The sequence below is a fragment of the Sinocyclocheilus grahami genome, unplaced genomic scaffold (assembly GCF_001515645.1).
Source record: "Sinocyclocheilus grahami isolate Dianchi unplaced genomic scaffold, SAMN03320097.WGS_v1.1 scaffold98.1, whole genome shotgun sequence".
In the NCBI taxonomy this organism is placed as follows: Eukaryota; Metazoa; Chordata; class Actinopteri; order Cypriniformes; family Cyprinidae; genus Sinocyclocheilus; species Sinocyclocheilus grahami.
Window position 1 is genome coordinate 1,269,199 of NW_015505277.1, and position 24,860 is coordinate 1,294,058.

At 39.6% G+C, this 24,860-nt stretch overlaps 1 protein-coding gene and 1 long non-coding RNA gene across 2 annotated transcripts; one reads left to right on the top strand and one right to left on the bottom strand.

The window, feature by feature from the left end:
* Positions 1–7,899: 7,899 nt before the first annotated feature.
* LOC107588032 (NXPE family member 3-like) lies at positions 7,900–24,246 on the bottom strand (the record flags this gene model as incomplete). The annotated part of the gene is made up of 7 exons (XM_016276023.1): positions 7,900–8,210; positions 16,203–16,543; positions 19,027–19,230; positions 19,625–19,695; positions 19,783–20,198; positions 20,389–20,640; positions 24,220–24,246. Coding segments are annotated over 7 exons (1,509 nt in total), but the record flags the coding sequence as incomplete, so codon positions are not given.
* LOC107588033 (uncharacterized) lies at positions 9,773–13,420 on the top strand. Its single transcript, XR_001609533.1, has 3 exons — positions 9,773–10,222; positions 11,481–11,487; positions 13,410–13,420. It is a non-coding gene; the product is annotated as an uncharacterized lncRNA (long non-coding RNA).
* Positions 24,247–24,860: the final 614 nt, after the last annotated feature.

A 24,860-nucleotide genomic window follows, 5' to 3' on the forward strand; every position in this document is an offset into this window, starting at 1 on the left:
GCCAGTGGTACATCATACAGAGTGGTCTCCAGAGTGCTTGACATGCCTCGTTCCACTGTCACCACATTGTCCTCCGAATCACTGAGGAGGTGCTGGCCATTCACCAAGAGATTCACCTCCTGAAGACCCCAGAACACATGGAGGCAGGGTTGGGCTCAAAACTGATGTTTTTTCTGATGTTAAACCTAAACTGTTGTAAATAGTTGTAAAATGTGCTTTCAGTAATGTATAGAACAATTTGTTTTAATGCGTAAAAAAAATATTTACAGGACAAAAAAAATAAACATATAGAAGAATGTTTTGTGAAAATATAAGCTGCATTAAAAAAAATTAACAATGTACATAATTACTTCTTTTATTTACACACGTGAATATGCAAAACAAAAATACAAAATGTACAGAAAGTACTCATTTACAAATTAATTACACTACAAAAATGAATAATGTATAGAACTTATTCATTTCATTTTTAACATGCATCACAAAAATAAACTACAGAAATTAGGTTGTTTCATTTACAATGCAACGTTTAAAAATATATATTGAAAAATTGTAATGTACCCATTTTTTCCCCACTGTTTTCTCTTGGCTAATAGAGAATGGCTAATAAATAATGCATTTGTTAAGTATTCTCTCAAGAAGAGAAAACAGTCTCTCCTGTGCTCTTCTCTCCTCTGTCTCTCTCTGGAGTTTGATGTCCTCCCTGAGTAGCTCCACCAGCTTCCACTCACTCCCTCACCTGTCCCAGGACACTTGCAATCCTAAGGCAGAGCAAATAAACCATGCCTGTTAACAACAACAGCACAATGAATTTCAGCAAAAATGTGTCTATTAACTTGCTTACTTTGTATTTTTTAAGTCTTTCCCCAGCAGGCTCATTTTCTCCAGAATAGTACTAAAACAAGAGAAAATGGAAACACTTATGAAAAATATAAAGACAGGTTTGCATTGCAATCTTAACATTAGAAATACGACACAGCAGGACAGGCATACAAAATACTGAAGTGCTAAAGTTTGGTTAAAATATTTGTAGACATGTCTTGCATGACAGTATAACCGTCCTCCTCTTTTTAAAAAAAGGCACAGCTAATGATAATTTTTAAGGGAGGGGCCCAACAACCATATTTAATATAAGCACCTAAAATACTATACAATCAAATGTCAACCGAGATAAGAAATAATGTTTGTACCAACACAATTAGAAGAGTTATACCCGATTATTATTGAAAATTAAGTCTGGGCAAATACAACAGACAAAGAAAAATAAAGCAAAACAAATCAGCATACTCATTTAAAGAAGACTTGAAAATGGTATCAAGAAACCAGTAAGCATAAAGGCAAACATCATAGAAAATCTTTTTTCTGGAATTTCTGTCCTTTCTGGCCGACCGGTGCACGGCGAAACAAGAATCAATTTTTCACAATGTATTGAATTCGTGAAGTATTATGCCTTGGCTGGTTCTGTGCTTTGGATATCAACTCTTGAATTTCACTATCATTATTTTGTGATATTGCAAGAGAGGTCTACAGGCATCAACTTGGAAGCATTTACAATGAAGATCGTGTCAGGCAGAGTGTTGTGATTTTGGATTCTGGACAATACGTCTGGTACGATGTTTTTAGAATACACCACGATGTCGTCAATATAGACCATGCAACACTTGCCCTTCACTTTTCGGAGAACATGTTCCATTAGCCTTTGAAAAGAGGCCACAGCATTTTTCAGGCCAAAGGGAAGACAAACAAATTCATATAGCCCAGTGGAAGTTACAAAAGCTGTCTTCTAAATGCTGTCATCCTCCATCTCTAACTGCCAGTAGCCACTTTTAAGGTTCAAAGTGCTAAAGATAGTGGTTCCATTTAGTGATTTCAGAATATCTTGTATCTGGGGCATCGGGTAGGCATCCAAGTGTGTCTTGGCATTCATTCCACGATAGTCAACACACAATCTGGATCCTCCATCCTTCTTTTGAACTACCACTACTGGAGAAGCCCAAGGAGAAATTGATGGTCGAATAATCCCTTTAGTCAGCAAGTCCTGGATTTGGGTTTCAATGAATTGCTGTTTTTTTAATGGAGACTCTGTATGCACGTCGCCGTACTGGTTGTTCATCGGTGGTAATGATGCGATGTTTAACTAGGTTTGTCCGACCTATTTCTTGGGTACAAACAGTAGGCCAGTTCAACATCAGACTCTCCAGCTCTGTTCTTGTCTGTGGATCTGTGTCTGCTGCCAGAGACGTATGTTCTGACGAGTTTCATCACTGCAGGTAGGTGTGAAAATGGCAAGGTAAAAATGCATGGTGGGGTGGATGTCATAATGGAGAAAGGGGAAATTATTTTATTTTATAACCCCTTCTGCTGTGGGTAGGCTATACTGGGCTTTCTGAAAGTCTAGCTTCATTCCAGTCTTTAACAGAAAATCCATTCCCAGTATGATTGGTACCATCAGATCAGCATCCTGTAAAAGGAAAAGAGTCAGGTCTACTGATTGTCCCAACACCTCACACTTCCACTTCACCTTACCAATAGCCATCTGTCTTTGTCCATTGGCCAATAGAAAAGATTGTCCTTCGCTGGGTTGGCATTGCTCTTGGGGACACAACTGCTTCCAAAAGGATTCTTGGATCAGTGAGAAAGTGCTTCCAGTGTTTCACTGGGCACTTCCTCATCCCCATCCAGAGCAGTCTGACTGACCTTTTGGTACGACATGAATACAGGTTAAAGTGACAAATAACTGGTTTAATGGTCCCTGTTCGGGCGCCAATCTATAACCGCCCTCCTCTTTTTAAAAAGACACAGCTAATGATAATTTTTAAGGGAGGGGCCCACCAACCATATTTAATATAAGCACCTAAAATACTATTCAATCAAATGTCAACCGAGATAAGAAATAAAGTTTGTACCAACACAATTAGAAGAGTTATACCCGATTATTATTGAAAATTAAGTCAAACCAGTAAGCATAAAGGCAATTATCAACAAACCAGTAAGCATAAAGGCAAACATCATAGAAAACCAAAGTGAATTTTGGAATGAAAAACCTTATATGAACATTGTCCATTTAGAATCCCAACTGTCCTTTGGAGAATGTCCGTTGAACTCAACATAGAGTACGATGACGATGATAATGAGGTTGATGATGTCTTGTTCAATGAGCATAAAACAAGAATCTAACCCAATATCCATCCACCAAGTGCTTCCAAAACAAAAAGGCTTTAGTAGTTGAGTAACGAATATTCCCAAAAGATCCACTATAGGTTTCTGTGTAGTAGAGTCACAGTGGAAATGCTCCTCACATCACCATTGTACATATCAGTAGTAATTACATACCAATACTAAAGAGTCCTTATGATTGAGCCTACAACACATATCTGGCCTCTACTGCATTGACTACTCGAGGAGAGAAACCATGCTTCCCCTTCCCCAAACAGATCTCTCTCTTCCTCTCCCACCTCACCGGGATTGAAGCTAGAGGAGAAGAGCAACTTAGAGTCCCTAAAGGACAGGAGTAGTACTACAACCTACTAAAACCATAGTAACAGAACTATGGACTGTTACAACAGCACTACAAAAACACAACAAAGGGAAAGACTATTGCCTTATATAGTGGTGGTCTTATTGTTTGTGGTCTTTGTGTTAAAAAAAACTTGGCTTTTAACATGTTCTAAACACCGTCGTCATCTGCACGCAAGTGATTCTGGGATATGGTAGGGTGCGAAGTGTCCATCAGATGTACACTTAATTTTCCTGGGAAACAGAGGGTGCATTTGACGTCGCTTTCGAATTACGTCAGCCTTCATCACGCCGCGGTGACGCAATCGGCCTTGGAATGCAGTCTTCGGAGGGTGCATCCTGAATTGGGACAGCTTACCTTAGTAATCCTGATTAGCTTGTTCAGGTGTGTTTGATTAGGGTTAGAGATAAACTCTGCAGGACAGCGGCACTCCAGGACCGACGTTGCCTATCCCTGCTATAGAAGGTATGCATGTGACGTCACCGTCAGCTGGAGTGAGTGCAGCTCCACCCACTGAGTGGCAAAAAGACTGAGTGGAAGCTTTGGTTATCATGTAATGTCAATATGTTGAATTTTGTGGTAAAGTTATACCCTATATTTTGTATTGACAACTCATCAATTAAATATTTACCAACTTATATTCTACATAACTGGATGTTTTTAAATAAACACTGACAAAAACTATATACGTTTTTGGACTGGACGATATGATAATATATATAAGTGATCACCCGGATTTAGACCAACCTATTTTGTATTTTGTATTTACATAAAGCGTTCACAGGCAAATTTGCTTTATGTATTTCCCCGGCGTCGAAATCAAGCACATATAAATGTCAGGAAACACGATTCCTGGCTGCATGTCAATATCTATGGAGCACTGGATATTTGGTAAGTTGTAAATAACACTATATCGAGTTCAACAACCTTTAGTTTAAACTGATAATCATTTGTTTTATTCGCATTTGCGCAGTATTACATCCATTCATGCGGCAGGCTCTTTTGCCACTCAGTCCAGCTGAGGGGGAGTGTTCTGGTGGGAAAGTGATGTCAATGCATACCCTCTATATAAGCAGCTACTCCTCACATTCACATTGTCTGGTTTCATTGTTCCCTTGGAGCTGCATACCTGACTCACCTCAGTGTGGATACTTACCTCCCATCTGTCTGTCTGGTTCTACGTCTTTCTTCAAGTCCCGTCTGTCTGATCACCATTCACCTGCAAGGAAAATAACTCTTAAAGGGATAGATCACCCAAAAATGAAAATTAGCCCATTATTTACTCACCCTCAAGCCATCCTAGGTGTACATGACTTCCTTCTTTCAGATGAATCCAATCAGAGTTATATTAAAAATTGTCTTTATCTTCCAAGCTGTTTAATGGCAGTCAGCGGGTGTTGCAGTTCATCAGTCCAAAAGAAGTTAAATAAAGTGCATGCAGTCATAATAAAAAAGTGTCTCAAGGCCTCAAACAAAGGCCTCCTGTAGTGAATCGATGTGTTTTTGTAAGAAAAATATCCATATTCAAAATGTAATAATCACTTTAATATAGGTTGCGCCAACAGTTGTACACGGAAGCAGCTCCGGGCGGATGTCGTAAGATGTCGGCGTTGCGCATGCGCCAGTGAGTCTCGTGAAAACCAACGTTTGTTTATAGGAGCAAAGGAAGCAAAGTTTCCATACTTTAGCAAAGGAAAACCAGTCTTTTGAAATTTTTCTTACAAAAATTCATAATTTGCCTAATAAATCTGTGCTGTGTACTTTACCTGTGTGTGGATCTCGACACTAGTCATGTCAGTATATGGGGTTAACCCAGATTTTAACTGTTGCACTAGTTTGGTAAATTGAACACAGCAGTATCACGGCAGTAATGAAAACCGTTATCTACTTCATACAAATGATCATATTTGTCCTGTAATACTTAAAACTGTTTGTGGTATGCTGAAAACAATAAATATAATTACAATTTTAGGTTTTTACTTTACAAAAAAAATCCATAAATTAATGGAGACAGACAAAGCAGTTATAACATGATCTCTTTATTTACAAATTAGTATTTTCAAGTAGGTTTATGGCACTTTTCTAATGCAATTCATTTTAGACGTTACATTGTCCATTATTTTTAAGGCTATTTGTTAACATTTCATTCAATCTGGTTTTATGTACATTGTCTTATTGTATGTACATTGTAGATGATGACAAAGCAAGATGCATGTTTTTCTTTGGGGCTGTGTGATACCAACCTACTAAAACCATAGTAACAGAACTATGGACTGTTACAACAGCACTACAAAAACACAACAAAGGGAAAGACTATTGCCTTATATAGTGGTGGTCTTATTGTTTGTGGTCTTTGTGTTAAAAAAAACTTGGCTTTTAACATGTTCTAAACACCGTCGTCATCTGCACGCAAGTGATTCTGGGATATGGTAGGGTGCGAAGTGTCCATCAGATGTACACTTAATTTTCCTGGGAAACAGAGGGTGCATTTGACGTCGCTTTCGAATTACGTCAGCCTTCATCACGCCGCGGTGACGCAATCGGCCTTGGAATGCAGTCTTCGGAGGGTGCATCCTGAATTGGGACAGCTTACCTTAGTAATCCTGATTAGCTTGTTCAGGTGTGTTTGATTAGGGTTAGAGATAAACTCTGCAGGACAGCGGCACTCCAGGACCGACGTTGCCTATCCCTGCTATAGAAGGTATGCATGTGACGTCACCGTCAGCTGGAGTGAGTGCAGCTCCACCCACTGAGTGGCAAAAAGACTGAGTGGAAGCTTTGGTTATCATGTAATGTCAATATGTTGAATTTTGTGGTAAAGTTATACCCTATATTTTGTATTGACAACTCATCAATTAAATATTTACCAACTTATATTCTACATAACTGGATGTTTTTAAATAAACACTGACAAAAACTATATACGTTTTTGGACTGGACGATATGATAATATATATAAGTGATATAAGTGATCACCCGGATTTAGACCAACCTATTTTGTATTTTGCATTTACATAAAGCGTTCACAGGCAAATTTGCTTTATGTATTTCCCCGGCGTCGAAATCAAGCACATATAAATGTCAGGAAACACGATTCCTGGCTGCATGTCAATATCTATGGAGCACTGGATATTTGGTAAGTTGTAAATAACACTATATCGAGTTCAACAACCTTTAGTTTAAACTGATAATCATTTGTTTTATTCGCATTTGCGCAGTATTACATCCATTCATGCGGCAGGCTCTTTTGCCACTCAGTCCAGCTGAGGGGGAGTGTTCTGGTGGGAAAGTGATGTCAATGCATACCCTCTATATAAGCAGCTACTCCTCACATTCACATTGTCTGGTTTCATTGTTCCCTTGGAGCTGCATACCTGACTCACCTCAGTGTGGATACTTACCTCCCATCTGTCTGTCTGGTTCTACGTCTTTCTTCAAGTCCCGTCTGTCTGATCACCATTCACCTGCAAGGAAAATAACTCTTAAAGGGATAGATCACCCAAAAATGAAAATTAGCCCATTATTTACTCACCCTCAAGCCATCCTAGGTGTACATGACTTCCTTCTTTCAGATGAATCCAATCAGAGTTATATTAAAAATTGTCTTTATCTTCCAAGCTGTTTAATGGCAGTCAGCGGGTGTTGCAGTTCATCAGTCCAAAAGAAGTTAAATAAAGTGCATGCAGTCATAATAAAAAAGTGTCTCAAGGCCTCAAACAAAGGCCTCCTGTAGTGAATCGATGTGTTTTTGTAAGAAAAATATCCATATTCAAAATGTAATAATCACTTTAATCTAGCTTGCGCCAACAGTTGTACACGGAAGCAGCTCCGGGCGGATGTCGTAAGATGTCGGCGTTGCGCATGCGCCAGTGAGTCTCGTGAAAACCAACGTTTGTTTATAGGAGCAAAGGAAGCAAAGTTTCCATACTTTAGCAAAGGAAAACCAGTCTTTTGAAATTTTTCTTACAAAAATTCATAATTTGCCTAATAAATCTGTGCTGTGTACTTTACCTGTGTGTGGATCTCGACACTAGTCATGTCAGTATATGGGGTTAACCCAGATTTTAACTGTTGCACTAGTTTGGTAAATTGAACACAGCAGTATCACGGCAGTAATGAAAACCGTTATCTACTTCATACAAATGATCATATTTGTCCTGTAATACTTAAAACTGTTTGTGGTATGCTGAAAACAATAAATATAATTACAATTTTAGGTTTTTACTTTACAAAAAAAATCCATAAATTAATGGAGACAGACAAAGCAGTTATAACATGATCTCTTTATTTACAAATTAGTATTTTCAAGTAGGTTTATGGCACTTTTCTAATGCAATTCATTTTAGACGTTACATTGTCCATTATTTTTAAGGCTATTTGTTAACATTTCATTCAATCTGGTTTTATGTACATTGTCTTATTGTATGTACATTGTAGATGATGACAAAGCAAGATGCATGTTTTTCTTTGGGGCTGTGTGATACTAAATGATGAATCATGCAGGACAGACATATGACAGAAATGTTTTGACCTCATTAGCAACGATAACAGGTCCTGGGTGAATATTTTCACGTAGATAGTGACAGGAAGTCATCTGCCAGACATCTAAGTATATTACTCCATTAATATCTCTGAACATCTCTTGCATCACTGTGTTCAGCTGCATCGTATACCAATCACTTTGAAAAATATTCTGTAAGAACACAGATCAGAATCAGAATTCCATGCACACACAAGGAAGTTTTCTAGTAATGAAGCTTTCAGTGCTTCCAAGCTTCAAGACAAAAAAATCTACAACACCAATTCCAGAGAAGTTGGGACGTTTTGTAAAATGCAATAAAATCAAGAGTCAGTGTAACCCGCACAAGGTTACTGGAGTGCAACTCTCTACTGTGCCTGTGGGTGGCGCGTACACCCCAGGGAATTTACTATTAAATAAAACACGCTTTTCCTCCGGTGAAGACGCTACTAGAAAGCAACAAGGACTGATTGAAAGCTGTGAGAGAGAGAGTTAAGCTGCATGACAGCGAGCTTCTCAAGATACCTCCGATTGGTTTTAGAAAGGGATAGACCATCTGAATCTGACCCTGGTGGTCAGTGGCGAGCCAACTGCAGAAGTGAACGGACCAAGAGCCTGGTGTGGCCAGCCGTGGCATCTTTGGAACCATTATCATCCTGTGCCTTCATTTGAAATACAGATAAGAACACACGTAAACCTACCCGGGTAGTGAAAAGAACGTACATACTCCAAGACACACACACACCAAGAACTTTCTTGGACTCTTTCTTTATTTGAAGTTATTTATTTTGGGTTTATAGTGCGCTGTGCACTCAGGAAGCCGGCTTAGGTAGGCAGGGAATGTAAATAACTGCCATTCATTTTGTATAATACATTTCTCAAATCTACCTGTTTTGTGTTGTCTGTTCTCTGCTGACCTTTTACTATTTCAGGCTCCGTAGTCGTACCTAGAGGTTCTGATATTAGCCCAGATTTAATTCCTTACTACTTAAATTAGTTATCAGTTACACTAACCTGAGACACGGGTTACATCTGTGATTTGTTCATTCTCTTTAACTTTTATTTAATTGACAAAAGTACAAAGAAAACATTTCCAAAGTTTTCACTGACCAACGTAAATGTATTTTATAAATATGAACACATTTTGATTTTGATGGCTGCAACATACTCCAAAAAAGTTGAGACAGAGGCATGTTTAACACTGTCACATCAACTATCCTTTTAATTACAATGTTTCATTGTTTGGGAATTAAGGATACTAATTGTTAAAGTTTTGCAAGCACAATTTTTGTCCAGTCTCTCTTGAAACAAGGCTTCAGATGCTCAGCAGTCTGTGATTGTCGTTGTCTGATTCTCCTTTTCATGACTGGTCATACATTTTCAATAGGAGTCAGATCTGGACTGCAGGCAGGCCAGTCTAGCACATTCACTCTGAGTCTACAAAACCATGCTGTCGTAGCACATGCAGAATGAGAGCTGGCATTGTCTTGATCTAATAACCATGGACTTTCCATGAAAGACATCATATTGACGGCAGTGTATTTCTCTATACAACTCCAATATATGCCTCCATGTCAATGGTACCTTCACACAAATGCAAGTCACCCATGCCGTTTGCACTGATGCACTCATATACCATGACAGATATTTGCTTTTGCATCTGTCACTGATGAAACAGTCTGGATGGTCCCTTTGGTCTTTGGGACTGAGAACTCGAAATCCATTTTTCAGTGGCGAGCCAACCGCAGAAGTGAACGGACCAAGAGCCTGGTGTGGCCAGCCGTGGCATCTTTGGAACCATTATCATCCTGTGCCTTCATTTGAAATACAGATAAGAACACACGTAAACCTACCCGGGTAGTGAAAAGAACGTACATACTCCAAGACACACACACACCAAGAACTTTCTTGGACTCTTTCTTTATTTGAAGTTATTTATTTTGGGTTTATAGTGCGCTGTGCACTCAGGAAGCCGGCTTAGGTAGGCAGGGAATGTAAATAACTGCCATTCATTTTGTATAATACATTTCTCAAATCTACCTGTTTTGTGTTGTCTGTTCTCTGCTGACCTTTTACTATTTCAGGCTCCGTAGTCGTACCTAGAGGTTCTGATATTAGCCCAGATTTAATTCCTTACTACTTAAATTAGTTATCAGTTACACTAACCTGAGACACGGGTTACATCTGTGATTTGTTCATTCTCTTTAACTTTTATTTAATTGACAAAAGTACAAAGAAAACATTTCCAAAGTTTTCACTGACCAACGTAAATGTATTTTATAAATATGAACACATTTTGATTTTGATGGCTGCAACATACTCCAAAAAAGTTGAGACAGAGGCATGTTTAACACTGTCACATCAACTATCCTTTTAATTACAATGTTTCATTGTTTGGGAATTAAGGATACTAATTGTTAAAGTTTTGCAAGCACAATTTTTGTCCAGTCTCTCTTGAAACAAGGCTTCAGATGCTCAGCAGTCTGTGATTGTCGTTGTCTGATTCTCCTTTTCATGACTGGTCATACATTTTCAATCGGAGTCAGATCTGCACTGCAGGCAGCCAGTCTCTCTTGAAACAAGGCTTCAGATGCTCAGCAGTCTGTGATTGTCGTTGTCTGATTCTCCTTTTCATGACTGGTCATACATTTTCAATAGGAGTCAGATCTGGACTGCAGGCAGGCCAGTCTAGCACATTCACTCTGAGTCTACAAAACCATGCTGTCGTAGCACATGCAGAATGAGAGCTGGCATTGTCTTGATCTAATAACCATGGACTTTCCATGAAAGACATCATATTGACGGCAGTGTATTTCTCTATACAACTCCAATATATGCCTCCATGTCAATGGTACCTTCACACAAATGCAAGTCACCCATGCCGTTTGCACTGATGCACTCATATACCATGACAGATATTTGCTTTTGCATCTGTCACTGATGAAACAGTCTGGATGGTCCCTTTGGTCTTTGGGACTGAGAACTCGAAATCCATTTTTCCCAGAAACAAGTTGAAATGTGGCCTCATCTGAGTACAGCACACATTTTAACTGTCTTTTTGATTATCTGAGATGAGCTTTGGCCCAGAGAACCCGGCGGCATCACTGCATAGAATTGATGTATAGCTCTCCTAGAGCAGTGCTTCTCAAATTCCTTACTCCGGTCCGGATCCGGACCCGGAGGGAATTCAGTCCGGGCCGGCCTCCATTTCGTATTTCAAGAGCACTAATTATTTCCTACTTTGATAAACGCATGTTAAGTTCATTTGTTTAGTTTTTTTTTGTCTTTTTGGAGATGGTCCGAAATGAAAGCGAAGGCGAGATATTGGCTGTTTCTCAATTCCAAGAACGCAGAGAACGGTCTTGTGTTCTCGTGGAGACGAGAACACAGAGCGCATACTTGTGAGAATTGAGATGCGCTGTGTTCCTGCTGCTCAACTGACAGCCAGTGCGTTATAAGGAGCGAGACAGCAGCACACGTCACGATATCAGTCAGCTCTCATGGACTGCATTTCCCACAAGCCCAGCACCTGGAACTAATTACACACACACACACCTGTTGTTTATCTATAAAGGTTTCTCTCACACACACACTCACTGCGAAGTATTGATTATGTTGATGATTGTCTGTCTGTTTGCTACTGCTCCATGCCTAGCGATTCCTGAGCCTAATCTGTCTGTTCCTGTGTTTTGACCTTCTGCCTTTGTTTGACTTTGCTGTGACATTAAAGCTGCACTTGGATTCGACCCTGCCTTCTCGTATCCTTCCTTCCGTAACAGAATACTTCGCCACTGAGGATCCAGCAGCCGTGTCTGGCCGCTCCGATTGAGGATGGAGTTGGCAAAAGAACTGGTCCGTCTACGACAGGGAGCACAAACCCTTGAGGACCATATCCAGACCTTTATAGACATTGCACACTATGCAGACCTGCCGGATTTTATGCTGATTTACTTTTTTGCTCATGGACTAAATGAGCCACTAAAAGCTCACCTTGTCCGGGATGGTCCTTGTGGATCACTGGCCCAATGTATGGATTGTGCTTCTGGTGTCTGGATCTTCATTCACTGTGGGTGAGGCCGATCCCGTTCCTGTAATGGCGGCCCTTGCAGAGATTCATCCCGTCGCAGCTAAGGAACCAGAGCCGTGTCCGTCCACGGCTGTTCCCCTTGAATTGACCACAAAACGGCCGAGGTTGGTCTCCAGTGTGGAGGATCCCCCGTTGAGATTGGTGCGAGCGGCTGGTCTGTCCGTGTTCTCAGCGCTGGTAACCCCTCTAAGCTCAGCGGCCGCCATTGCTGCAGAACCTGTCAGGGAAATGGCATATGCTCCAGCTCCCCTCACGGTGGTGAGTCCTATTCCTGAACTGTCTGCTTGTCTGAATTCTGCGGTTAACTCTGATTGTGAACTGTCTGCTTAACTGAATTCTACAGATAACTCTGATTTTGATCTGTCTGCCCATCCTGTCAAGACTACGGAGGTTGTTTGTGAGCTCACTGACCGTCCTGTAATGGCTATGGAGGCTGCCTGTGAACTCAACTCCTGTCCTGTCACTGCTATGGAGGCCGTTTATGAGCTCTTTGCCTGTCCTGTCATGGCTAAGGAGGCCGAGTATGAACTTTTCGCCTGTTCATTTGTGGATAAAAATACTAATTATGAAGCTGTGTTCCCTTTTGTCCCACCCAACCTCCCTCTCCCTCCTCCTCTGCCAGTCATGCTCTTTGTCTTGTCTCCGCTGTTCCTTAGGTCATCCGTCAGGGGTGGTTAGCGGTCAGGATTTGCCTCGGGACATTCAGCCTCCAGCCGCACCAGGGTTGGAGGATCCCAGATCTCTGGTTTCGGCCTTCGAGGCCTGGACTCCACTTCGGTCCTTCGATCCGTTGATGGGAGCCTTGGCTCAAAGCTCCCTTGTCTCCACCGTGGTCCATCAGTCCACCAGCTCCGCCGGGCTTCCTCATCCCGTCAGCTCCGCCTTGGTCGTTCATCGACCTGCCCTCGCCTCAGGACTACACTCCTCCGGCTTTGCCTCGTCCCTCCGTCTCTCCGGCTCCGTTGGGCTCCTCTCTCCCTCCGGCTCCGCCTTGGTCCTCGGTCACTCCAACTCCACCATGGCCTTCCGGATCCCCGTTTGCGCCTCGGTCGCCAGAGCCGTCGGCTCCATGACGGCCCTCCGAACACTCAGTGTCACCCCAGCTCTACGGCGCTCCACCTCCACCTTGGGCTCCCCTTCCCTCGGTTCCGTCTCCATCAGTCGGAACTCTAGTCTCTCCATCATGGTTCCTCCCGCCGTCGACTCCACCATGGACTATGAATTGGAAATTCTGGTTTGAGCGTCTGGAAGTCACTCTTAGGCGTGGGGCACTGTCACGATATCAGTCAGCTCTCACTATGGACTACATTTCCCACAAGCCCCGCACCTGGAACTAATTACACACACACACCTGTTGTCTATCCGGAGCACTATAAAGGTTGCTCTCACACACACACTCACTGCGAAGTGTTGATTATGTTGATGATTGTCTGTCTGTTCGCTACTGCTCCGTGCCTAGCAATTGCTGAGTCTAATCTGTCGGTTCCTGTGTTTTGACCTACTGCCTTTGTTTGACCTCTCTGTGACATTAAAGCTGCACTTGGATCCAACCCTGCCTTCTCGTATCCTTCCTTCCGTAACAACACAATGCAAAATAAATAACACATAACATCACAAACGAATGTCATAACACTTTTTAAGTATTTCATTTTACTATAGACAATATTTTCATATTATGCAATAGCTTTTTACCTAATGTATTTGTAAAAATGATTAGGCTATTTATAATGTTACATATTTTATTGCTAATGTTAAAATTCTTTTTAATATGCTTTATCATTACTTAAAAATTATGCAAAACAAAATGACAAATGTTTACTTTAACAAGCCGTCACGTATTTGCGAGCTGCAGCAGTAATCTGTCAAGCGAGAACGAGAAGTTTAAAGTTTACAGGCTTCTGTACGTCGTCCGCACGCAGCGTCTTCTGGGATTTCTAACGGTTCGATTCTCTTAAGTCTGCATTCGATGCATCCTCGATTTCAAGAACACATCAGGGTACTTTCATGCGTCCTCTGGACTTGCGTTCAGTTAATGATGACGTAGAGCGAGAACACAAGGACGCAAGATCGCATAAGAACGCATATTGAGAAACGGCCATTGAAACTTTTCTATCATGACATTTGTTATCATGACATCCAGTGAGCGTATGACGTTTGACATAATCGGGCGACATTTCACCGCTAACCGTATTTCACCGTATTTTTATTTTTTGTTATCACTTAGATCAGTGATCCTCAAATCTGGCTCGCGAGATCCACTTTCCTGCAGAGTTTAGCTCTAACCCTAAACAAACACACCTAGTTTGCTAATCAATGTCTTCAGGATCATTAGAAAATCACAGGTAGGTTTGTTTGATTAAAGCTGGAGCTAAACTCTGCAGGAAAGTGGATCTCGCGAGCCAGATTTGAGGATCACTGACTTAGATTATGGCCAATTGACTTATAGCAGTGTCCAGTGTTTCCCATACATTGAGTTATTTGTGGTGGCCCGTCACAATATCAAAACTGACCGCCACAAATAGATTTTCCAAAAGGATTCTACTTCGTTGAATAAACTGAAAAATTAAAATGCAGCGCGGGTGTTTTTATATGAATGTATCATTGAAAAGAACCTTCATAAAAGCTTTGAAGTCATTTTCATTTCCTCTTTCCTAGCATTTGTGAGCACAGCGCTTTTTTGATTACAGCCATTACCGGGGAAACCGCTATATCTGCACTCCAATAAGTGCCTCCTGCTGGCAGAGAATGAATTTGCTTTTGCTAGTCTGTGGGAAACACTGGTGTCTGTCAACAAACATGAACAAAAAGCATGCTTCAGATCTGTTTTGAGAAAGTGTTTTGAGCCATGTATTATTACTATGAATTAGGCTACTACTATTACTAATACTATCGCCATCTTGTGCCCTGCAATAATCATTTACGCAAACTCACTTTTATGAGATAAAGGGAAATAAATAAATAAAATCGTCCAAACATATCGGCCAAAAAAAATCAGCATCATACATCGGCCATCGGCTGCCCTGATTTTTAAATATTGGCACCAGCCAGAGAAAAACCCTTCGGTCAACCTCTATTGCTGACACTTATATTAATTGTTTTGCCACTTTTGCACTTGTTATTAATGTATTTTGAAAGTCACTTTATTAAAAAAATTTATTAATGTTTATTTGTTATGCATGTTATGTATGTTTATTAAAAACAAGTTTTGTATTAACCAATTGTTCCGGTCCGGACCTTTGACACTGATGAAAATTCAGATTTGGACAGATTTGAATGTAGACTTTGAGAACCTCTGTCCTAGAGTAACAGAGATTCAAGTTGCATTTCTTGATGCAACAGCAGACTGTGGTAAATGACAGTGGTTTTCTGAAGTACTCCTGAGCCCATGTGGCTATATTTAACACCGCAGCATGACGGTTTCTTATGCAATGTCATCTGAGGGCTCAAAGGTCAAGCACATTCAACTGAGGTTTCCTGCCTTGCCCTACATGTCCTGTGATTTCTCTGGATTCCCTGAAACTTTTCACAATATTACGTGTGGTAGTTGGTGAAAGACCTAAATTCTTTGCAATTTTGCATTGCGAAATGTGATTTTTGATTTGTTTGACACTTCTCTCATGAAATTTGGCACAAAGTTAAAGAGAATGAACAAATGACAGATTCTTGATTTGATTAAATTTTTACAAATGTCCCAACTTCTCTAGAATTGGGGTTGTAAATGTATAAAGACATAGTTAGGTTGAGACAGAAGAAACATGTTTAGATGCAAATATCAGTAAAAAATTATAACCTGGATTAAGCAAAATTGATTAATTAATTACCTGGATTAAGCAAAATTGGTTTGGACAAACTGTATTTTTTATTTATTGCTACTGTGGCTACTGGACATAAACTGATCAGCCACAATTTTACATCAATTGAAAAAAGAAAAATTGGAATGTTGCATAAAATATTCTGAAATGCATCTTTGTGCAACAGGGTTTCTAGAGTTTAAAATGTAAAGGCAGCATAACAAATGCACCATATTTTCTTGTTTACCATAAACATTAACATAAGTGAATTGAAGTGTCCAAGTATACCTTTCGTCCTGCAGTGTTTCCAGACTTGATAATGACAGTAGTCTGTGGTGCACGACTCAGCAGCGCTACAACAGACTGACGGATTTTAGCCACTTCATGCACATAAAAAGCTAATGGGTGAAAAACCCGGTGGGCAAAGAATGTGAAGACAACGACTGCATGAGAATCACCAGCAATTTCATCAATATCATTGCTGATATAATGCAGGTTGGTAATGAGCAATTTACTAAATCGTAAAGGAACACCATGTGGCCTCCAGTGAATAATGATATTATTTTTCAATTCCACAGCCATCAGGGGTCCACCTGTACGAGGAGTGTGGAGGTCCATTCTTTTTAAATCTAAAAAAAGATAAGCAAAACTTACATTAGACTCATTACTTTATTAATTGCTTAAACAGCAGTCCCAAGAAGTATACTGGCAAATAAGGAATAGTTCACCCAGAAATCACCCATTTACTTTCCTTCATGTCATTTCAAAACTGTTTGGCTTTCCTTCTTTTTCAGAACACAGACAAAAAATATATTTTGACAAACTCGTCAATTTTCTTTTTTTATATAATGAAAGTCAACGGGGTCCAATGTTGTTCTGGATACCATTGACTTTCACTATTAGAAGAAAAATAAATAAATATAGGAAGTTTGGAACAACAAATAAATAAATTACTAATAATGTTATGTAATGTTATGGCAGAATTTACATTTTTGGTGCACTATATCTTTTTGAGCGACGCTGAAATATGTACATGTCGGAACAAACTTTCATAAGCCATTTTTGTAATGGCATTTTGCAAGTTTAAAACCTAAATGTTTTGCTTGAAAAGTGTGCTAGATTGTTTGATACTTTTGGACTTTCCATATACTTCTATTACTTTTATACTGAACAAATTATATTTTCTATCCCCTAACCCTAAACCTAAACCTACCCCTTACAGGAAACCTGTTTGCATTGTTACACTTTCAGATAAACATCATTAATATTCGTGGGGACCGCAGGCCCCTACAATGTCAAAAATATCAGGTTTTACTATCCTTGTGGGGACATTGGGTCCCCTCAATGTAGCATAAACAAGTACACACACACACACACACATTATTAATTAAATATTTTTCTTAAAGGGGTCATCGGATGCAAAACTCACTTTTACATGTTGTTTGAACAGCAGTGTGTGTACACAACCACCCTATAATGATACAAATCCAATGATAAAAATCAAGTGGTATTTTTTAATCTCTATAAATAATATCCCCTTTTTCAAATCAAGCCATTCCCAGCTTCTTGGCTGTATGACATCACACAGACCAAGAACGCTCCCACGGTAGTTGATTGACCCGGCCGTCTTACCTTAGACCTGCCCCGAGTGAGCTGTGAACAGTCTGTCCGCCATTATTTCGACACCGGAGAATGGGGCGTAGACAAGAATGGCTCCTAAGCGATTGAGGTGTTCTGTTGTTGGATGTAATAATGAAAATAGCAGTTGTCATTTACTCCCGACATCTGAGCCGCTGAAAGATGCAAAGGATTAACGTTACTTTTGTTTTTGAAGGGAATGCCCCCTCCGATCTACCTAAATGCGTCTATGTTCGTGTGAATCATTCATGATCCAGCTTCAGATGAAGTGAGTATAAGGGTTTTTTATGAAACTTTGCAAATCGCCTTTCCTATAAATGTGCGAGTTAGCAAGTTTTGCGGCTAAATGCAGCTAAATGCGGCTAAAGTAAACAGGACAGCTCGTCACTCCACAGAAGAGAGGGGCAGGGTGAGCAGAGCTCATTAGCATTTAAAGGGAAATTGCAACAAAACGGGTTGCTGTGAAAAGAGCTGATTTTAAAGGGTCATGAAACCCCCGTTTCAGCACTGGTTAGTTCTCACCACAGTTGAAAAAAAACGCTAAAAAAGTGGGTGTGGTGCGCTGAGGAACGGAGGGGAAAGAGGGGAGACAGACAGCACAGACAGCTTCGGTTTCAGACAGTTTAATTTCACTCCCATCGAGTTAATAAATGCACAAATAAATGCACAGCCATTTGCACTCTGCATTGAAAACATATGTATGAACGCGCTGTTGCACCTCTGATAACTTTAGGCTTATTCTGCGGCGTTTATATAAGCCTTTTGACGGGTGTCACAGAGCTGTAAAAACGGTTACACGGTTACATGAATCGCGTTTGTGCTGAACTCTTAAACACCCTTCGATGAATGTTTCTCTCAGTTAATGTGCGCGATGTCACTGTTTGAAACATCTTTCATAGCAAATCACCACATGCTGTTGTGAATAATTAAGCAAAGCGTCTTCTCATTGGATAAGAACATGCATTCTCATGAATAATTTAATAGACACCGACGCGTCATCGATGTACTATAGTCCATTGCCACGACACAAATTGTGACATCAACACGATGTAGATTTTAAACCCCGGAAGATGAAAATAGCGCAACAAAGCTTAAAATTAGCCAGTTTTCTCCAATAGTTAGAACTATCGAATGCTAACATTGTCTTCTATGATGTGCGACACAAACACCTGTGCTAAAATCTCAGAAAAAGTAGTCTGGGGTTTCATGACCCTTTAACAAGGTAAAAAGGGTGTTTTTTACACTATCATTAAGAAATATGAGAACTATACCAAAGTATGTTATAGACTTTTCATTAAGACCCTAAAGAATCATATCAACTTGTAGAAAATGGGCATCCGATGACCTCTTTAAGAGTGCACATACTTTTTGGGGCCTATGTATGTAAATTCCTTATTTAATTTATATTACACATTCATGCTATCAAGTCTTAAAGAAAATAACGACAACAAAGTCATATTGTTGAATTACTTGCCTGGCACATTTTTTTCTAAATACTCAAACCACTGCCTTGTGGTGGAGTCTCCCAACATGTAGACAATTTTGTTTTTAAGGCAATTTCCCATTTGTGTAGAATTGAACTGTTGAGCGCTGCATACAAAAGACTTCCAAACATCTTTCAAATAGAACCCAGCAGGAACTGGTGTTGTCAAGCCAGATCTGCATCTCTCCGTTGTGCCTAAAGCAAAGAAACATTTACCTGAAAAGACTGTTATCATTGTTCATTCTCTTGTAACTTTACATTAGATTTCAGATGGTATCAGTCCTCTGATATGTGGTCCATGTATATTTTGATCATTTTGTATTTGCGAAAAATAAAGAAAACGTAGAGGATGTTGTATGAACAAAAGTAAAATGTGAGAAATTGTTTTATAGCTTGAATTTTTCATTCACTGAAACATTGCCTATGTGTGCATGATAATATTTAACATTAAGATGAATAAGATTAAGAAGAATATTATGATTAATAACAACAACAACAGCAGACTGTTAATTACTTTCTTCTTCTTATAATCCAAACAGGGAAAGAAATGGTCAAAATATGTTAATACATGCTCCATATGCTAACATACCAATGCCTTCAGTGTTGGGAAGGACATTTATGCTTGTTTTGTCTCCAGTAATAGCAACATTTGTTACTTTCCTGTGGATAAATAATAATAATACATTTTCTACTTTTTTAACATTTTATAATTCTTCTGAAATTAATTTTGAATCCTTTCAAACTTACTTTGAAAAAAGTTGATTCTCAAAACGATTTAATGGGCTTTCAAAACGTCCCATGGAGTGACCAACTAGTTTGTTACAGGAAAGTTTCTTCGGTCTCTCACACTGCCACTCCGTCCCTGTTTTTATATCCTTATACTCACAGCAGCATTTGCCTTTCCTCAAACTTCTTTCAGCACCCCACTTAAGATTACATTCTACTACTTCACTGATCCTGGTGTTCTTGGTTCCTGGCCCTTCAAAGTGGCCATTATAGTGGCTGCGTGGGAATGAAGACTCCCTGTATTTTTTAAGAATCTGCACAACCTCACTGGAATGCTCAAGACGTACAAAAACTTGTGCCTGCCCTTCCCAGGGAAGAAGAAGAACAACAGAGTAAGTCCCGTTACGATGATCCACAACCTCCCCGTACACACTTGCCTTCAAGAAGGATAAAAAAGGTTAAGTTTAATTGCTAATGTCTTTTGGTAAAGTAAGCTTATAAACATAAACATAATATGTAATATTTTGTAAATAAATTAACAATTAACAGGCAATCGAAACTCAATATGACAAATTTTTGCATATTGATTTGTACAAAAATGTATCATAAAATATAAAATAAACGCACCTTTAGCTTTGAATTGAAAAGCTTTGCTTGGAAAAAATCTCCTCCATATGTTTTCAGGTTCTTGTTGTGGTCTCTGGCTGTGATAACAATGGAGATGCTATCTCCCACTTTGTAACTATTTTTCAGTTCCACAATAGAGAATGTTGAGTGGACTGGATTTGTGCTCAGATCCAGCTGAGTGATTTGTTGATCTGGACCAGGCCAGTCGAGAGCCTTCTGTAGTCTTTCCCACTCCTCATCACTGATTCCCATGTCAAGTGTGGATTTTGCAAAAGAGGAATTATTAATTTGAATTACTGATTTAGGTCTGGGGGGCAGAAATGGTCTCATTTGAATCCCACCATTCAGTCCACATAGAGCCTGAGAGAGGATGAGGATATCAGTCACACCAAATTCCTTTTTTTTTTTTCAATAAATGTTTAAAGTTGAGTTTACACTGTAAAAAAAATCCACCTATTCCACCTACTGAAAAACATAAGCTCAGTTGCTGCCCTAAATTTTTTAATATAATAAACTTGGTTGTACAAGCATTTCAACTTAAATTAAAGCTGCAAGCAGCAATGAAAGGGCCCTCGCACCCGGGCTCACCGCCACCCAGTGGCTTTAGGAAAACAGGAAATGGTGTGCAATATGTATTTAAAGTGGTAAATATAAGATGAATATGTCAAAGTAATTTATATGTGCCAAACACCCTGCTGCCAGCTGGTGGCGCTATGATTATAACTAAATGTTGGCATGTAGATGCCTTCAGGCCAGGACTTTTATTAAACATTTGAAGTCTGGTGCAGAATGAACATGGTATGTTTGAGTTAGTGTAAAGCATGATATATCCTGTTGCCAACAGGTGGTGCTATGATTATAACTGAATATTGACATGTTGATGTCTTCATGCCAGTATTCTTACCAAACATGTAAAGTTTGGTGCAGATCGGACATTGCATGTTTAAGTTAATGTAAACCAAGTCATTTCCTGTTGCCAGTAAGTGGCGGTATGATTATAACTGAATATTGCCCTTAAGATGTGTTCAGGCCAGGACTCTTATCAAACATGTGAAGTTTGGGGCAGATCAGACATTGCATGTTTAAGTTAGTGTAAAACAAGTCATTTCCTGTTGCCAGCAGGTGGTACTATGATTATAACTGAATATTGGCATGTAAATGTTTTCAGGCCAGGACTCTTATCAAACATGTGACGTTTGGGGCTGACCGGACATTTGCCTTGTCCAAATGCCCACACTTGTGCTCTTGGCCACTTGAGAGCGCGTGCGTGCGACAGGAAGTAAGTGCGCAAGACTGTCCCAGGTCTTAAAAATATCAAAGCGCAGTGCCCTTAATGCACACCAAATCCACACTATCTTGAATACCGCTCCAGGCTTAGTGTATCCCATCATGCATTATGTTCTGGAAATAAATCCGGAGTCTTTTTGCCAAGATCTCGTGAGAGGTCACGGAAACCTTTCCAATGTATGTTAAATATTAATAATAATTAGATATTACATATAATTTGGTAGTACAACAAAGAGTTGCACGTTTTATTGGTGCAAATGAGTAGTGGTGATATTTATTTTGTACAACATTTGCAACTACTTTTTATCACTTAATTAAGCACCACAAAATTAAATTGTGTCATATTTTATAGGGACTACTGAACAGACATTTAGAAGTTGATTTTAAAATGTAAAATATAGAAAATAAAAACAAATCTCTGTAAACACTTGGGTTTTTACAGCACTATAAGTGTGTCCCATCAGGTAGTGAAATGTTGTACACACACTTGTGGACTTCATGCTCACTTGAACACTTGGACCAAATAAAGGAAATATGTCATATAAGTAGTCAAGTGGTCAAGTGCAAAGACCGCAAGTGTGGATATTTGGACAAGGCAATAGTATGTTTAAGTTAGTGTAAAACAAGTCATTTCCTGTTGCCAGCAGGTGGTACTATGATTATAACTGAATATTGGCATGTAAATGTTTTCAGGCCAGGACTCTTATCAAACATGTGACGTTTGGGGCTGACCGGACATTTGCCTTGTCCAAATGCCCACACTTGTGCTCTTGGCCACTTGAGAGCGCGTGCGTGCGACAGGAAGTAAGTGCGCAAGACTGTCCCAGGTCTTAAAAACATCAAAGCGCAGTGCCCTTAATGCACACCAAATCCACACTATCTTGAATACCGCTCCAGGCTTAGTGTATCCCATCATGCATTATGTTCTGGAAATAAATCCGGAGACTTTTTGCCAAGATCTCGTGAGAGGTCACGGAAACCTTTCCAATGTATGTTAAATATTAATAATAATTAGATATTACATATAATTTGGTAGTACAACAAAGAGTTGCACGTTTTATTGGTGCAAATGAGTAGTGGTGATATTTATTTTGTACAACATTTGCAACTACTTTTTATCACTTAATTAAGCACCACAAAATTAAATTGTGTCATATTTTATAGGGACTACTGAACAGACATTTAGAAGTTGATTTTAAAATGTAAAATATAGAAAATAAAAACAAATCTCTGTAAACACTTGGGTTTTTACAGCACTATAAGTGTGTCCCATCAGGTAGTGAAATGTTGTACACACACTTGTGGACTTCATGCTCACTTGAACACTTGGACCAAATAAAGGAAATATGTCATATAAGTAGTCAAGTGGTCAAGTGCAAAGACCGCAAGTGTGGATATTTGGACAAGGCAATAGTATGTTTAAGTTAGTGTAAAACAAGTCATTTCCTGTTGCCAGCAGGTGGTACTATGATTATAACTGAATATTGGCATGTAAATGTTTTCAGGCCAGGACTCTTATCAAACATGTGACGTTTGGGGCTGACCGGACATTTGCCTTGTCCAAATGCCCACACTTGTGCTCTTGGCCACTTGAGAGCGCGTGCGTGCGACAGGAAGTAAGTGCGCAAGACTGTCCCAGGTCTTAAAAACATCAAAGCGCAGTGCCCTTAATGCACACCAAATCCACACTATCTTGAATACCGCTCCAGGCTTAGTGTATCCCATCATGCATTATGTTCTGGAAATAAATCCGGAGACTTTTTGCCAAGATCTCGTGAGAGGTCACGGAAACCTTTCCAATGTATGTTAAATATTAATAATAATTAGATATTACATATAATTTGGTAGTACAACAAAGAGTTGCACGTTTTATTGGTGCAAATGAGTAGTGGTGATATTTATTTTGTACAACATTTGCAACTACTTTTTATCACTTAATTAAGCACCACAAAATTAAATTGTGTCATATTTTATAGGGACTACTGAACAGACATTTAGAAGTTGATTTTAAAATGTAAAATATAGAAAATAAAAACAAATCTCTGTAAACACTTGGGTTTTTACAGCACTATAAGTGTGTCCCATCAGGTAGTGAAATGTTGTACACACACTTGTGGACTTCATGCTCACTTGAACACTTGGACCAAATAAAGGAAATATGTCATATAAGTAGTCAAGTGGTCAAGTGCAAAGACCGCAAGTGTGGATATTTGGACAAGGCAATAGTATGTTTAAGTTAGTGTAAAACAAGTCATTTCCTGTTGCCAGCAGGTGGTACTATGATTATAACTGAATATTGGCATGTAAATGTTTTCAGGCCAGGACTCTTATCAAACATGTGACGTTTGGGGCTGACCGGACATTTGCCTTGTCCAAATGCCCACACTTGTGCTCTTGGCCACTTGAGAGCGCGTGCGTGCGACAGGAAGTAAGTGCGCAAGACTGTCCCAGGTCTTAAAAACATCAAAGCGCAGTGCCCTTAATGCACACCAAATCCACACTATCTTGAATACCGCTCCAGGCTTAGTGTATCCCATCATGCATTATGTTCTGGAAATAAATCCGGAGACTTTTTGCCAAGATCTCGTGAGAGGTCACGGAAACCTTTCCAATGTATGTTAAATATTTTCAAGCAATGCTCCGGAACACTGTTTCGAAGCACTAGTGTGTCAAAACTCTATCAGGACTCTAATCAAACATGTGAAGTTTGAGGCAGATTGGACATTGTATGCATGAGTTACAACAACTTCCTATTTGATGGCTTTAATAGCAAGCTTTAGCACATAGTAAATGTTACTAGCATGTTTGAGCATGTTTCTTGTTTGTTTAGCACACAATGACATATTTTACTGTATTGCTAATAGTGCATCACAGATTTAAATATGTCACTTCCTGTTGACAGTAGGTGGAGCTATAACTATAACTGAATCTTGGCAAGTTGATGTGTTCAGGCCAGGACTCTCATCAAACATGTTAAGTTTGGGGCAGATTGGACACTGCATGCCTGAGTTACAGCAACTTCCTGTTTCACTACATTAATAGCATGCTTTAACACTTAGCTAAGTGTTGCAAGCATGTTTTAGTGTGTTTCTTGGACGTTACCAGCCTATTTAACATTTACATTTAGTCATTTTGCCGAAGCTTTTATCCAAAGCAACTTACAATTGGGGAATACATAAAGCGAT